This window comes from Boleophthalmus pectinirostris, unplaced genomic scaffold, assembly GCF_026225935.1.
Source record: "Boleophthalmus pectinirostris isolate CB_2022bp ecotype Guang Dong unplaced genomic scaffold, ASM2622593v1 HiC_scaffold_19, whole genome shotgun sequence".
Classification (NCBI taxonomy): domain Eukaryota; kingdom Metazoa; phylum Chordata; class Actinopteri; order Gobiiformes; family Gobiidae; genus Boleophthalmus; species Boleophthalmus pectinirostris.
Genome location: NW_026571140.1, coordinates 37,337,759 through 37,353,798, shown reverse-complemented (window position 1 = coordinate 37,353,798; position 16,040 = coordinate 37,337,759). Strand labels below are relative to the sequence as shown.

Genomic DNA, 16,040 nt, shown 5'->3' with positions numbered 1-16,040 from the left:
CAAGAGAGAGAGAGGCGGTGCAGGGTTTGTGCATTTAACAGCTCCAGCCGGAAATGACGGTAAAAACATGACTTACATCTACAAAAACAGAACTATATTACAAAAACAAAACTAGGGAAAAATACAACAAGGCCAAAACACTACAGGGCCATACTGAGCCAGCCTAACCATGTACTGCGCTCACAGTTTGTGCAAATGCCCTCTGGAAGGCGATATGTCACCCCACAGCAAAAGACCAACCGCGACGCCAAATCTTTGATTCCTTCTGCCATAAAGCTTTTAAATGGAAAGTAAATTTGCTACCGAGTCCCTGATGCTCTGAGGTTTGAATGTATGGCGTCTGTTCTTTTTCTTTTATCATTTATAGATTGTGCACGACCAGAGATATGCGAACTGAATGGCCTTTTGGGATTTATAAAGTTGATTGACAAAAAATATAGACAATAAAAAGAGGGGGAAAATAACAAGTGCCCAAATGTAACAATAGCCAATACATTAAAAAGTCAAAATATTGGCCAGATATATTGGCCAACCTACATTAGAGCTTTGTCTGCATCATAAAAGCTCTCCTCTCAGCCCTTGGGGTCATATTTTGGGGTCAAGATAACAATCATTCCATTTGTTGTTCACCAAAATAGTATTTATGATATAGTGTATTGTATCTTATTGGGATGTATGGTTCATCACAATATTTACCTTGATATTTTCTCATAGGGTTGTGCAGTGTTTATAGAAATATTTATCTTGATATCTTCTCATAAGTTTGTATAGTGTTTATAGAAGTATTTACCTTGATATTTTCTCATAGGGTTGTATTGTGTATATAACAGTATTTACCTTGATGTCTTCTCTGGCCCAGACGCCTCTCACCGTCTCCAGGTTCTTGTGTCGGCTGCTGAGCATCACACACATGGTGTCGTGACCTTTCTTTATCTGCGACAGAGCCTCCTCCTCACTCAGGGCCCCGGCACGGTTATTAACAGAGGGCTAAGACAAAAGAAAAGAAATAAACAACATGAGTGAAATCAGCCATTTTCCACCAATTCATCACGGTAAAGAACAAGGGAAGGGACGAGACATAATTTCTACAAGAGACTTACAAGACAAGAGTTTTATATCATTTTAATAGATAAATTGTGCCATTCAGGTCACGATTTTGGCTTCACAATTTTTGGTTTATTTAATTTTATAGTTTTGGTGTCATTGTAGCACTGCTTTTTGAAATTGCAGCTTCTCAAGGGGAGTTAATTTGCAGAGTTAACCCCTTTTTAACCCAAGGCAAATGTAAAAATATGAGTATCACATGCACAGTTTTCTTGCGAGATCTTGTGGCATGAGATCTGGTCCCATCCCTATAAAAAACACTAAACAAAAACATATTTAAGTGCATTTAAACAGCAAATGAAATAACTGAATCCTGGTGGAATTCTTAACCTGTTAATGCTAATGACTCCTCAGAGTTGAACAATATGGGAAAATATCTCATTGTGCTTTTTTCCGACAAGCATAATGATTGCGGGATTACTGTCAGATTTGTTATAAATAGACGATAGGATTCTGGTCAAAGTTCACATTTTAAAACGTGTCCAGGAGAACTGACAAAAAGAAACATGAGCTGAAAATCACAAATACAAAAAAACTACAGGGTTACCAGGTTTTTAATGCAGAATGAGACAGGATATTATGTTGCTTGTGGAAGAAATTATGGTACTTAAAAACCTGCAGCCTTTGCAATTTGCAAATTTCAAATGGAGTCTTTTTAAATTGCGACTTAGATCGATCTTGCAGCCCTATCCTCGGTCAGAGTAGGTGATGGGAGCTTCTTCTGTGCTACAGTCCCAGTACAGAGGATCAAATTATTAATAACTGTTTGCAGGTGAACAATATTACTAATGGCGCTACACACAAAATACAATGCTTTTAACTTGATAAACTAAATGATTTCTAATGATGAAAATAGTACAACTAATCCATCATAAAACTTCCAAAATAAAACATTAATCTCTTGTATTTACGCACAGGCAGGAAGTCGGCCACGTTGAGTCCGATGGGTTCGTTCCTGGAGCTGAGGATGATTTTGGGCGGGTTGCTTTTGGGCTGTTGCTGCTGCTGTGGAGGAGGGTGCGGTTTGGCTTTGGTGACGCCCGGAGCAGGTATTGTGACAGGTGCAGTGGGGACAGGTGCAGCGACAACAGGTGCAGCGGGGGGAGGAGGGGGCCAGGCTGTGGGGGGGTCAGCCGGAGGTAGAGGGCGCTTTGCACACGACACTACTGTGGGCTCCACTCTCTGCACCGGTGTGGACTGAGCAATCGGAGGAACCTGAGGAAATAAAAACATGCACAGTGTATTTATATTTTTAAACTGGATTTCACAAAATTGCTCACTCCTCTGTGACGCGCCACCAAATCAGCTTAAAGAAAGAACATTCCAACTTTTAATAGAATTCATAGAACCTGAGATACTTTCATAACTTTTGAAGTTGAATAAGAGGGCAACGCATATCAGTCTGGCTTGTGCAATGTATTCTGTGTTCACTCACTTGTTGCTTTTCAGAAAATGGAGCGATGTCCTTCATTTTGCGAGTTATGCCCAGAACAGACTCTGTAGAAGCAGAGATGTGTGACTTATATGTACAAATGTGACAGCTACAATGTACACTTTACTGATCCCTTACCATCTTCAGGTGGAGCAGGAAAAGGTTCATGAAACTTTGGAGGAGTCCGAGCTGTAAAAACACAAACGCATTTAATGTACAATGTAAAGGTTACTCAACACTTTGCCTTAAACAGAGCCACACTTACAGATGGCGTTCTTGGGCTGGAAGATCTCCTTGTAGTCGTCTGCATTGTGGATTTCGGCTGAGGACAGTTTCTCGTCTCCTTCGTCTTCACTGGGACTGCGCCGCTCTCCCTCTGGACTGTGTCTGTCCCCCTCTGAGTTCTTCTTCACCCTAAACACACACGAACACACACGATATAAACTCTGTTTTTACACCAGACACCCTTCCTGCCACAACCAGTCAGCTCAGATTTGAATTATGAGTGGGTCACAACCCATCCATTCATCTTCTTCTGCTTTATCCAGGGCTGGGTCGCAGAGGCAACAGTCTGAGCAGGGACTCCCAGACTTCCCTCCCATGCACCCTTCCTCCAGCTCTTCTGGGGGGACCCCAAGGCGTTCCCAGGCCAGCCAAGCGACATAGTCCCTCCAGCGTGTCCTGGGTCTTCCCCGGGGCCTCCTCCCAGTGGGACATGCCCAGAACACCTCCCAAGGGAGGCGCCCAGGAGGCATCCCGAACAGATGCCCGAGCCACCTCAACTGGCTCCTCTCTATGTGGAGGAGCAGTGACTCTCTACCATAATCTCAAAGCGCCCCCTCCCTGTACCTCTGGGCGGCGCAGGTAGTGGTGGGCTTCTCGTAGCTGCGTCTCAGTGCTCCTCCTTTGTGTTCACTCGGAGCAGACAGGGGCTGGTCGTCCTGGATAATTCCCTGGATCACGGCTCCTCCGTTCTTCTTCACCCGCTTCAGATCCACAACGAAGGTGGAGACAGTGGAGAGGTGGTGGGACGCTCCGATCTGAAGGAAAACAAAGTACTTGGTTACGACTGAATAAATTAACAAGTGACTGTGATTTGAATTAAAACGTGACTCTGAAAAAAAAACTGGGAATTTGGATTTGAAAGTATGATATGCAATTTAATGAACAGTTTACAGCCTAATAATATTTCATGTATTCTACTTTCTGCCCTACTGTATCTGTCTATTGTCATTGTATTTATGAGGACCCCCTCGAAAACGAGATGGCGAGACATCTCAAGGGGCTTATCCTCCAAACAAATAAATTCAAACCTCTCGTAATAACGACTAGCATGCTAACACACACTTCCTGAATATCTGACAGCAAATGCTTTGTAATTCAGAAAGCACTCTGGTTATACAGTATATTTGTACTGGGATGAGAGTAAGACAAGACTTGCACAAAAACAGGTGAAAAAATCCAGTACAGGGCCCCAGTATTTGAACTTTTTAGCGTGTAGAGTACTGGCCTTAAATCTCCACATGGGTTGATAGTATAAAATGTGATAACACAGCTCTCTTATGGGTTTGCAGTGAGATAGAGCAGTTTTTTTTTGGTATTTATTCTTTCAAATTATTCCAGTCAGGAAAAATTATCAAAATCTCACCTACATATTATCAACTAAAAAATATCAGCAGACCTTACCGGCCGTCAACTGCACTGGATTCTAACCTATAGCGGTCGATCTCTAACTATTTAGTTTGACTGTTCACGATAATGTTACGTAGATTTATATCACGCCCTGGTGTCTGAGCTCCTCACCAGCTGTTGGTTGCAGATGGAGAGGTCGGACACTTTGCCCCAGCCCACAGACACCACGTCGAAGCAGCGCTCGGGCTCCCACCCAAAAACCCTGAGAGTGTCCGAGGAGCCGCTGTAGAGACACGAGCCGTCGGGACTGAAGCAGACAGACCTGAGGAGAGAGGGAGAGAGGGCGAGGGGAAAGGAGTTTAATCCAGGCGTTAAGTGTTCATAGTGTTCATAAACTTCCTTCTTCTCTTGCAATTTGAGACCTGGGGCTAGCTGCATACTTTAATATTCATAGTTGTACTGTAAATGTACAAAGGACACTATAGATTACAGATTTACAGTACAACTATGAGTACGAACATAGCCGTACACATAAACACAGACCTGACCGCGCTGGTGTCTCCCTCCAAAGAGCCGACCAATGTGAACTTCTCCAGCTCCCACAACTTGATCGTCCTGTAACAAGAAATTCATGTCCTTCCAGTTACTAAACATTGATTGATTCATTTTTATTTCGAGTTTGTGCCAAGAGAGAAACAATAATCATACATACTACTCTGGAAAAAGGAGTGGAAAGAAGAAAAAAATATGCAATTTATAATGATTTTATTTGAAAGTATTTTATATTAATGCATTCTTATTTTGCGTGGGGGGGGGATTTGTTTTTATTTTAGATCTGGATGACATTTAAGTTAAAATAAGGTTGGATGAATACATGCAGGGAGGGAAACCTTTCATTTGTTGTATATTTTCTAAAGGTTCCATCATTATTATTATTTTTTTTTAATATTTGGCAGACTGACTGACCTCCAATGTTTGTTTTTGTAATCTGAAAACCCATCCAACCCAGACCCAAACCCACAGGGGGCGCTCACCTGTCTGCGCTGCCTGAAGCCAGCAGATACTCGTTGGGATGAAACTGGACGATGTTGACGGCTCCAGAGTGAGACTTGAACTCTGTGATGGCTTTGCCCGCTCCCAGGTCCCACAACTGAAGAAAATAAGCACAACCACATGGACTTAACATACAGGAGTCAAAGTAATCTAATTGTACACATTTCTTCACATAATTTTGTCGGGATGAGGTCGTATTAGAGTCTGTTTCTTCTAATAAAAGGTGCACTGTGTATATTTACTGGCGGAGAGTCAATCACCTGCTTGTCTCATGAAAATGTGATTACTTTGTCTGGAATGTTATACTATATGGAACTTGGCATCTTTATTAATTTATTCCATCAGAGTTTACATTGCCGAAGAAATAGGTTTTATACCATTTTGTGTAATATTTCAGCCAAACAACATCTTCAGTGAGACAAGAAGGTTTCAGATCCTCTACTTAAAAACTTAGTAATAGTGGCTCTATACATGAGATTCAAGGTAAATCCTCCCTATAGCAGTACTGTGCCCTATAAGCACGTAGGCTCAATTTAATCAGATTAACATTTTTCTCCATCACTCTTAAGCACTTTGGTCTGTGAATGACCCGCTCCCCTAAAAACACATGCACACAGAAACCAGCACAGAGACGTTCTCAAACTGTGGTACATGAACTGCATAGACACTGACAGCTATTCAGTTTATGTGTTTGCCTAATACATGCATCCTGAATTTTGGACTTCCGGTCATCGCGCAATGCATACTGGGAAGGATCCTCTGAAAAAGTGAGCATCAAACCGCCATGTTTGATTTTACAGTGGGATGCATCTGTTGTCAAAGTCGATCTTTTCAAGTCTTTTGAACCATATCGCTTTTGTTTCTGGTTCTGATATTGTCATATTTTAGTTATGGGATTCGGATCGTAATTGTGTGGTTGTTGGATGTCCTAACAGCGGAAAACAGCTCGAGAAATGGGCTTTGGAAGTTTGCGAACTCTGTAAATGCAAAAGGGAATCAGATCTGTGTGACTGCAAACCTCCGTTCAAACTGTTCCCCTTCCCAACAGAATTGGAAAATAGTGAAAGACGAAGGTGATGGGCAGGATTGATACACAGGAAGGACGAAAAAGGAAACCTTTGACTGCCTAAGAAATCATCCCGAGTTTGCAGTGAACAATTTGTATAACTAAATAACTAAAATATGACAATATCAGAACCAGAAACAAAAGCGATATGGTTCAAAAGACTTGAAAAGATCAGCTTTGACAATAGACGCATCCCACTGGGAAATCAAATATGGCAGTTTGATGCTCACTTTTTCGGAAAATCCCAGTATGCATTGAGCGATGACCGGAAATCCGAAATTCTGGATGCATGTATTTCATCCACATTTTTGTCCTCATTTGGGAAATTTCCTGGCTGGACTACTAAGGCAATGATGTAGCCCTACTAGACCTGGTTTAGTCCTAGTTTCGACCTGGGATTGTATTGATATAGTCCTGGTTTAGATCTGGTGGTACTAGGAAAGTAAAATATTTTCTTTGGTGGAACTTGGTATGAAATGATTGACAGCCTCTACCCTTGGCTCTAGAGCAGTTTTTTTTTCCTGTTCAAGTTATACTTTTAAAAAATGTTGTTATACTTTGTTTTTTTTACATTTGAAACATTTTTTTACTTTTGTCCAGTTGACTAATTGAATTTGTCCTTTTGCCATGGACTCTACCTGGACGACTGCGGGATTGTACACAGGTTTTTACGTTTAAATTTACCTTCACTGTGCAGTCGTCACTCGCTGAAGCCAACCACTTCCCATCAGGACTAAAGGCCAAACTCCTCACTGCCTCTGTGTGACCCTGAGAAAAACAAAACATTCTGCTTTAAAGGTCCAACGTTACACAAAATTGACTCCTGTAAGCTTTAAATCATCTTATAATGTTATAATGTAATCTCCTCAAAATCAAACCTGGAGTTGTGTTTTGTTTCATTTACACAGGTCTGAGTAACGCTTTATTATTAGTAGTTTCAAGTTAATGTCAACATTTTACCTTTTTTCAGTAGAACTCCAAAATATGCAGGGTTTGTGTGTTAAATATGTGTGAATGAAACAAAACAAATCTCCAGGTCTGTCTCTGATGAAGAACCAATGTTATGAGATTCATTATGTTATGTTTTCATTATAGATCTGTCTAAAGGAGAGACATTTCCTCTCTCTCATCATGGGCTTACTGAGAGTTGTATTTTGATTGATTCACGCATGTTTCAGTGCTCAGGAAATGTCTGTTTTTACCCAATTCCTCTGCCAATTTCACAGCCCTGTGTTTATTTGTCATGTTAAAGTGACAGTCCAGAATTTTGGACATAGGACCTCATTTCCTAGTGAGCCAGAGTGTTGGAGACGTGTGGAGACACTTTTTAAAAATAATCCATCCAGTCCTTGTATTTGCAGAGGTCGCTGGTGCTAGACTAGTGCATGTCAATGGTCATTGTTATCCTGCCACTAAAAACAGTCTTACCCACTCCACAAAACACCTGAAGAAGATGTATTATTACACCAGACTGTCGATGTGAATGTTTGTGTTGATAGAATAATGTTTGAAATAAAACTAACCTTGCATTGCATGAATCGTCGCATGTTGAGAGACTATTTTCCCCATATATCAGTCTGATGCTGCCAAACTTTCTATCAGGAAGTACAATTTGCTGCTGCTCAGACATAAATCCTTCAAATGCAAGGTTGGTTTTACTTCTAAAATTATTCTGTCGACACAGACATTTACGTGGACAGTCTGGTGTAATAATAGATTTTCTTCGGGTGTTTTGTGGAGTGGGTAAGACTGTTTTTAAAAGCAGGATAACTATGACCATTGACATGCACTAGTCTAGCACCAGTGACCTCTGCAAATACAAGGACTGGATGGAATATTTTAAAAAGTGTCTCCACACGTCTCCCAACACTCTGGCTCACTAGGATATGAGGTCCTATGTCCAAAATTCCGAACTGTACCTTTAAAATAAGAGTTAAACAATGTCAAAGCAACTTTCTAAAAATAAAAACAAGTACTGGTACATGAAAATAAGCTGCTTTCTACAGTGAAAAATACAATGAGGATATGGGTTTGACCTGGTAGTTAATTGGCACATTTCTATTTTAAGCTGTTTTAGGTCAATACTGTGGTTTACAAATGAGCAAAAAGAGCTGCTCTAGTTAGTTTATATATCAAAACTAAGTATCAAAAAAGCATAATGTCCTTGTCTGACCAAATCAAAAAACAACTTTCTTATTACTTTAAACATTAGATAAGAAAAGACAAAGACAAGCTCAAAAAGCCGATGACTTCTGACAGATTGTTTTTACGTAAAACCATAGACTCACCTGATATCTGAAGATGTACCCTTTCCTCCGGACGTCCCACAGCTGCACAAAGAAAACAAGTAAGCCTGTTAGTCCATGAGATTAGACACATTTACAAATACAAACAACAGCTCAAATCCCTCCAGTATAAATGAACCACAGCCCCTCACCTTAATATTCGTGTCCATAGAACTTGAGGCCAGGAAGTTTTCAGACATCGGGTGACAGCCCAGACTCGTGATGTTTGCTTTGTGTCCCATTAAAGTGCGTAAAACTGAACAGAGAAACAGAGAAACAGAGAAAGGTCAGAGTGGGTCAACTGTGTCCTTCTAGACTATTTGAAAAATACAAATCAAACAACAAGGATTATGTGGGTTCTGTAGTTTTAACATGTTTTAATGTAAAAGTCCTACAAAAGCTCCACAGAACTGCATAAACACGTGACAACAAACCAAGTATTTCAGGGAATAAAAATGTAAAGTAAACAAATAAATAATAGATAGATAGATAGAGACAGATAGAGAGATAGATAAAGAGACAGGCAGACAGACAGATAGAGATAGAGACAGAGAGAGAGAGAGACAGAGATATATAGAGAGAGACAGAGAGACAGAGACAGAGAGAGAAAGAGATAGAAAGATAGATAGAGAGAGAGAGAGAGAGAGAGAGAGAGAGAGACAGAGAGAGAGACAGAGTGAGAGAAAGAGAGAGATAGAAAGATAGGTAGATAGACAGATAGACAGAGAGAGAGAGAGAGAGAGAGAGAGACAGACAGACAAACAGACTTTATTATCCCTACATACAAAACATAATATAATACATAACATCAATTTATATCAATTTATCAATCTATACTTTCCACATCACACCTGGAGTTGTGTTTTGTTTCATTCACACGTTTGATACACAAACTGGACACATTTTCACTCTGAACTGTCAAGCTCTACTGAACAAAAGGCAAAAGGAGCTGTTAACTTGAAAAATGCCATTTGATGACATCACAAGGTGGAACAGGGTTACTCAAACATGTGTGAATGAAACAAAACTCCAGGTCTGTTTTTGAGAAGGACGCAACATTATAACATAGATCAGAAAATAGTGTAATATGGGTCCTTTAAACTTATTTTAGGGGAGGTAACAGCATTATAAGATGGCATTTAACATAATATAGGACCTTCAATGTTTCCACCAGAAAAAAGTGAACTGGTATTAGATTTATTTCAAATACCAAACAATAATTCAATTTTAAGTATCGTAGACAAAGCAACTGTCTGATCATTGCTGATAATGAAATCAAAATTAGAGGCTAGTATGTTGATAATTAGCCTGTGAACTCATATCCAGTTGAAATAAAACCTTCAGATAGGGTTTACCAAGGACTGTATATCGTCTTTATTCAGACTATGGGTGTAACACTCACGTTTGGCGGCCTCCAGGTCCCAGATCTTGATGGATCCGGACTGAGACCCGGCCACGACCTGCTCCTCTGAGGCGTTGAGCTGCAGACACTCCACCGGACTCTTACTGCCCGTCAGACTCTGAACAAGCAACGGGGAAAAGATTTAGACTTTACACAAACTACTACTATACACTCAACAAAAACGCAATCATATAGCAGCTTCTGAAAATCTTTAAAAAAGATAAATAAATAACACAAGTCAGTTTGAATGACAGACGATACCTGTACAACCAACCAAAGTTATAAGATACATTTTTATCACAATTGGGAAAATACAAAAGACAAAATCCAATCATGGTCAAGTTACAAGTAGCTCACCAAGGGATTTCTGAATTCTATGTATTGTACTGAATAACTCAAATTTGATTAATGGTTTGATAATGCTTTTAGGTTTTACAGGCATCTAACTGAACAACACTAAGGCTTGCCCTCTTTTATTGACAAAATTTCTTGTGACCGCTAAAATGAGTGGCTCTCCAGCATTTTCATTTTGTAAAGGTAGCTCAACGGACACAAAAGGTTGGAGATCCCTGCTATAAAAATTTACAATAAAGCAATAAGGCTACAAAACTTTGCACAATAAGATGACTGTGGTGAAACTGCATCTTATAAAATACTAATTATTATTATTATTATATGGTTATACTCGTCAGACTTTGGACAAAAAGTGAAACGTAATTTTACACTTTTTAACCTTTTTAATCAGGTTTTGCATTTCTCGTAAAATATCTGCTTAAATGCTCCACTGTGTAACATTCCTGGCAACACCTCAAGCAGACAAACAAGTAGCAGACTCTCCACCAGAAAAGTTACATGTTTCATCTTTAGTCCTCAGTTAGATAGTGGGATTGTGGCGTTACCATGATGCAGTTGGTTTTGCTGACGGCCCAGATGTTCACCCTGCAGTCCTCTCCTCCGGTCGCTAGAAGGCGCCCTGAGCTTTTCCCCAGAGACAGACAGGACACGGTGCTGGTGTGGGCCGCGAACTCCTCTGAAAAAAACACACAGGGCACGCTGCGTTTGAGTCTAGAAAATAACTCTTCACTGGTTTACATGAACGTTTGGAAAAAAATACTGATCCACAAGAGAAATTGCAAGGGCACAAGCTCAGAAATACAACATGAAAACAACTGATCGACAAAGAATAAATGGAGTAAAAAAATACTAATAAAATATGAGTAAAATTGTAAAGAATAATACTCTGATACATTCATAATATACAGAGTAAAGCTTTTAAATGACTAGTTAGTATGTTGTTTTTATTATTTTTAGTTACTGCTTTATTTGATTGTGGTGGTGGCTCATGCTCCTCAACTGCACCGCAAATTTCTCTCATCAGATTTTAAAACTTATATCAGGTTATTCATATTATTTTCACATTTAATATCTACTTACTAGCTCTGAATTGGTTGTATAATCTTAAAAATTGTCACATATATTTCTTCCATGACTCAACTAGTCAGAAAAACTTAAATTTAGGCAATACATGCTTAAAATAAGCTACAATCCATTTACCATAGTTTTCCCCTGCAACACTTAACTAGTTTTTAGATTCAGTGACATTTAAGTATATTTATCTAAAACTTAGCATCCATAAACTTATTTCCAGCCCATGAACACTTACCACAGACTGCTTAATTCTAGTCTAGAGGTAGTTTACTTGTCAAGTAAAATTATCTTGCTACATGGACAGACCTTTTCACTACTTTTAAGTCATTTTCTGATAGATTTAAGTGTTTATATCATAAATCTTGGCCAAGCTTTTTTGCAGGATGCCATCTCTCTGTTATGAGGCTTTTCAGAACAATCCAAAGCTGCTTCACAGTTTGATGCATTATTCATTCATTCAGTCTATTCATAGTTACAATCTGGGGTGGAAACCTACTTCTAAAGCCACAGTTGCCTTGGGGTAAAATCCTGGCTGTCAGAGAACACAGCAGCAGTAAGTCTGGACAATAAAACTTTCTGAAATGTACTCACGCAGTCTCCATGAGATCTTGGTGGAGCCGACAGCGGCCATTTTCAATCACAGACTGGACGCAGGTTAGAGCATCAGGGTCGGTCTGAAGAAACACACAGGTCTCTGCTTCAGTCTGGACTCTCCACCTGCAAAAACAAAACAATACAAAAAAAACATTACAGTGTGTGCAAAGGATCGACAATATACATTTATATTATAAGTGTGACTATCGTGACAATGATAATAACATCTGTCCAAATGTGTTAAAAGGTGCAAATGTTGAGATGCAAGTGCAGATTTAGTGTATACTCCTACACTTTAGTTTAGTTTAGTTTAGTTTATAGTTTAATTTAGTTTATAGTTTAATTTAGTTTAGTTTAAAGTTTAGTTTAGTTTAGTTTAGTTAGTTTAGGTTAGTTTATAGGTTAGTTTATAGTTTAGTTTAGTTTAGTTTAGAGTTTAGTTTAATTTAGAGTTTAATTTATAGTTTAATTTAGTTTAGTTCATAGTTTAGTATAGTTTAGTTTAAACTAAACTATAGTTTAGTTCAGTTTTTAGTTTAGTTTAAACTAAACTATAGTTTAATTTAGTTTATAGTTTAGTTTATAGTTTAGTTTATAGTTTAGTTTATAGTTTAGTTTAGTTTAGTTTAGTTTAGTTTAGTTCAGAGTTTAGTTTAGTTTAGAGTTTAATTTATAGTTTAATTTAGTTTAGTTCATAGTTTAGTATAGTTTAGTTTAGTTTTTACTTTAGTTTAAACTAAACTATAGTTTAGTTTAGTTTATAGTTTAGTTTAAACTAAACTATAGTTTAATTTAGTTTATAGTTTAGTTTAGTTTATAGTTTAGTTTATAGGTTAGTTTATAGTTTAGTTTAGTTCAGAGTTTAGTTTAGTTTAGAGTTTAATTTATAGTTTAATTTAGTTTAGTTCATAGTTTAGTATAGTTTAGTTTAGTTTTTACTTTAGTTTAAACTAAACTATGGTTTAGTTTAGTTTATAGTTTAATTTAGTTTATAGCTTAATTTAGTTTAATTTATAGTTTAATTTAGTTTATAGTTTAGTTTAGTTTAGTTTCCATTTGCAGTATAAAAACCACACTGAACAAATGGTGCGAGAGGCCCAGAGTGTACAGCATTCATTCAAACAGACAAATTAGAACATAATAAAGCACAAATCGCATAATATAAACAAGAGTAAGAGACACTATTGATACATAATTTAGCCAAAGATGTACAAAAATAAAGTTTCTTCTATTATTATTATCAATAGCTCGGCATATTGCCCAGTCTAGTGTGTGTAAAATTGTTAGATGTGAGATAAGTGACATTTCAGTGAATTGGAAGATAAAAGATGTCTGGGGACAAAAAGATAAATGGTTTTCTCAACAGAAAACAGCAATTAAAGCATTAAAGGTGCACTAATGTTTACAGTGTTTTGGTTGGGGGTCCGTCACCTGCTTGTTTCTCTGGATATGTCATTGCTCTGCCTGGAATGTTCCACAATGTGACATTAAACAGCTCTACCTATTTATTGTATTTATTCAGTTACGGGTGGTTTTGTAGCTCAAAAATACCTAGAAACAGGTGTTCTGAATGTGTCTAGTTTAGTTTATTTGTTTATTTATCTATTTATCAGGAACAATGCACATAAAAGCATTGAGCTACACAAAAAGGTCATATGTTTGTGCCAGGTTGTAGGAAAATTGCCAGTAAAATAAAATACAATGCATCATCCGGTCAGACAATAAGGAAAACTAGCCCCATTCAGTCCCAGTGACCACATCCATCCACTATTTACATATTTACAGTTCATAATGCTGCATTGATACAGGTAAGATTAATGTGTCCAGGTTTGTTTGGTTAAAAGCCGTCGTTTGGCCAGGCGACGTGCAAACATTTCATAATTTGTACATGATATGACTTCATGGGGGAGGCTGTTCCAGAGGTTTATGGCTCTGTAGGAGAATGACGAGTGACCAAAAGAGGTTCTGCATCTTGGAACACTGCACTCTGACCTGTAACTTGGTCCAGTTTAGTCTCCGTGAAGGTAGAAAGGTTCACTGCCGTACTGTGAGACATTCCAGACAAAGCAAAAACATCTCCGTGGAGAAAAACATTTGACAAACATCCACCAGAAACGTTACACAATGCATCTTTAAGCGAAGACACCAGGTTCATCAAGTCTCCTTTGACCTATCTGCCCTTGGTCTCTGTCTCCCATTCATTTACAGGTCAGCTCAGGAAGAAACCCGCCCATGAGTTGGTTAGTTAGTATTAATAAGTTGCAAACAATAATAGGTTGACTATGTTAGTAGCATGAAGTTATTTTTAAATTTACCATTTACCAAAACAGATGAAGTGGGAGCTTAGACTATGCACTGAAATGTCACTATGCCTGAAACACCATAAATTAGGGTGACAAGATTCAAAATTCAAAACTGGGAAACACCCGGGTTGGGATGGTTGGTAAAATTAAAACTGTGAAAAGAGCTTGTAAAATTGTGCATTCTTGCATAGGGCTGGGTATCATTAAGAAGTTGCCGATACGATAAATATCTCAATACATAGGCCACGATACCATACATATCTCGACACAGTGAGCTTTCGAGTGGATATATTTCAAATCATTTCGATACGGTTCAAGAAAAAATAAAGTCTAAATAATGGCTGTTATACTAAAAGTCTTTGTTAAACCACTTCTTGTGCAAAGTTCATATGAAACACAAACATTTTAATCATCAAAACAGTGAAAATGTCAAATGTGTCGCATAAACGAGTTTCCTTCCACTAAACAAACAACTAAACTGTAGCTCTGTAACAAAATAATTTAGCAAAATATACAGAAAAATACTCTTGGCGATATATCGATACAGCATCCCACGATATCAATACTGTATCATCACATTAAACGATACGATATATTTGCAAACCTTTATTCTCATTCCAACATAATCTGAGGCACTTCTGTTGCTGGATTTTTTTGCTTTATTGTCACGATTTTCTGTATTTTGGCTAAACAAATGACAGTTTATCCTCCTTGTTACTGTTGGTGAGAATCTGATTAGTCAAAAATTGTGATAGTCCCGTTTTGGTCCTGGTTTAGACCTGGTTTATTCTTAGTTTAGACCTGGTTTAGATCAAATTGGTCAAAAATAGGGACACTTTGGACATTTCTTGTATAAAACTGGGACAAATCACTGGTTTTGTATAAATCTACTGGGACAGGGGACACAGAGCTCAAAACTGGGACTGTCCCGGGTAAATAGGGACGTCTGGAAACCTTATCATAAATGCCTCTTGACAATTTTATTTATTTAGTTTTTGTTATCTAGCAAATTGGTTAGATATTATAGATGTTTAATGGCATGTTACAAAGCTGACTGTATAATTAGCCCGACTCAATACAGTTTATAAACACGTTAATGTAATTGCACAAGACTCTTTATTTATTTTATTTAGTGCCAAAAAGCCCGAACAATCCGTGTTTACGTTTTATCTTTAGCTAACTATTCTCACCTTTATTACATTTAGCAGGTATCAGTTTGAGATAAAAGTAGATCTGATCGCTTTACCTGTGAGTTTCGGGTGTCGTCTACCATCGGAGAGGTCCTAAAAGTGTATTTTTAAGCGTGAAAAAAGCAGATTTTGTGCAGAAAAAGGTGCAGATGAAACTTGTTGACGGCTCTGACTGCTCCACTGCAGCTTAGCAACCGGACCACACTTTACGTCACTTCCGCCGCTCTATCTGGATTTTCGGTTTTAGCGTCACCTGGTGTAGAAAAAATTAAAATTAAAATTAAAATTAAAATTAAAATTAAAATTAAAATTAAAATTAAAATTAAAATTAAAATTAAAATTACCTGTTATTTCAAAACTATAAAATATATTACATAAAAAAATAATTATGCCTGTTTTATCTTGGTTCTTTTATTCAAGAAGCCTTGGTTTGGGAATAAAGCTTTTGAATTAAAACCTTGCTTGCTTAATTTTTATTACAATTTAGTTTATATTAAAATGTAATTAAGACCAGTTCAATAGGTTTTACATACATTTACATTAAGGTAATA

At 37.9% G+C, this 16,040-nt stretch overlaps 1 protein-coding gene across 1 annotated transcript in view; it reads right to left on the bottom strand.

Moving 5' to 3' along the window:
• katnb1 (katanin p80 (WD repeat containing) subunit B 1) overlaps window positions 1-15,687 on the bottom strand; it is a 21,165-nt gene extending 5,478 nt beyond the window's left edge. Inside the window, exons 1-16 of the mRNA XM_055154563.1 lie at window positions 15,546-15,687; window positions 11,994-12,119; window positions 10,874-11,004; window positions 9,975-10,092; window positions 8,725-8,828; window positions 8,576-8,617; window positions 6,972-7,055; window positions 5,203-5,318; window positions 4,712-4,783; window positions 4,340-4,490; window positions 3,386-3,576; window positions 2,802-2,950; window positions 2,675-2,725; window positions 2,540-2,601; window positions 2,020-2,319; window positions 838-987 (exon numbers count right to left, since the gene is read on the bottom strand). Coding sequence (XP_055010538.1) covers window positions 838-987; window positions 2,020-2,319; window positions 2,540-2,601; window positions 2,675-2,725; window positions 2,802-2,950; window positions 3,386-3,576; window positions 4,340-4,490; window positions 4,712-4,783; window positions 5,203-5,318; window positions 6,972-7,055; window positions 8,576-8,617; window positions 8,725-8,828; window positions 9,975-10,092; window positions 10,874-11,004; window positions 11,994-12,033 — 1,761 coding nt within the window. The 5' untranslated portion in view covers window positions 12,034-12,119; window positions 15,546-15,687. The remainder of the gene's footprint in view (window positions 1-837; window positions 988-2,019; window positions 2,320-2,539; window positions 2,602-2,674; window positions 2,726-2,801; window positions 2,951-3,385; window positions 3,577-4,339; window positions 4,491-4,711; window positions 4,784-5,202; window positions 5,319-6,971; window positions 7,056-8,575; window positions 8,618-8,724; window positions 8,829-9,974; window positions 10,093-10,873; window positions 11,005-11,993; window positions 12,120-15,545) is intronic.
• Window positions 15,688-16,040: the final 353 nt, after the last annotated feature.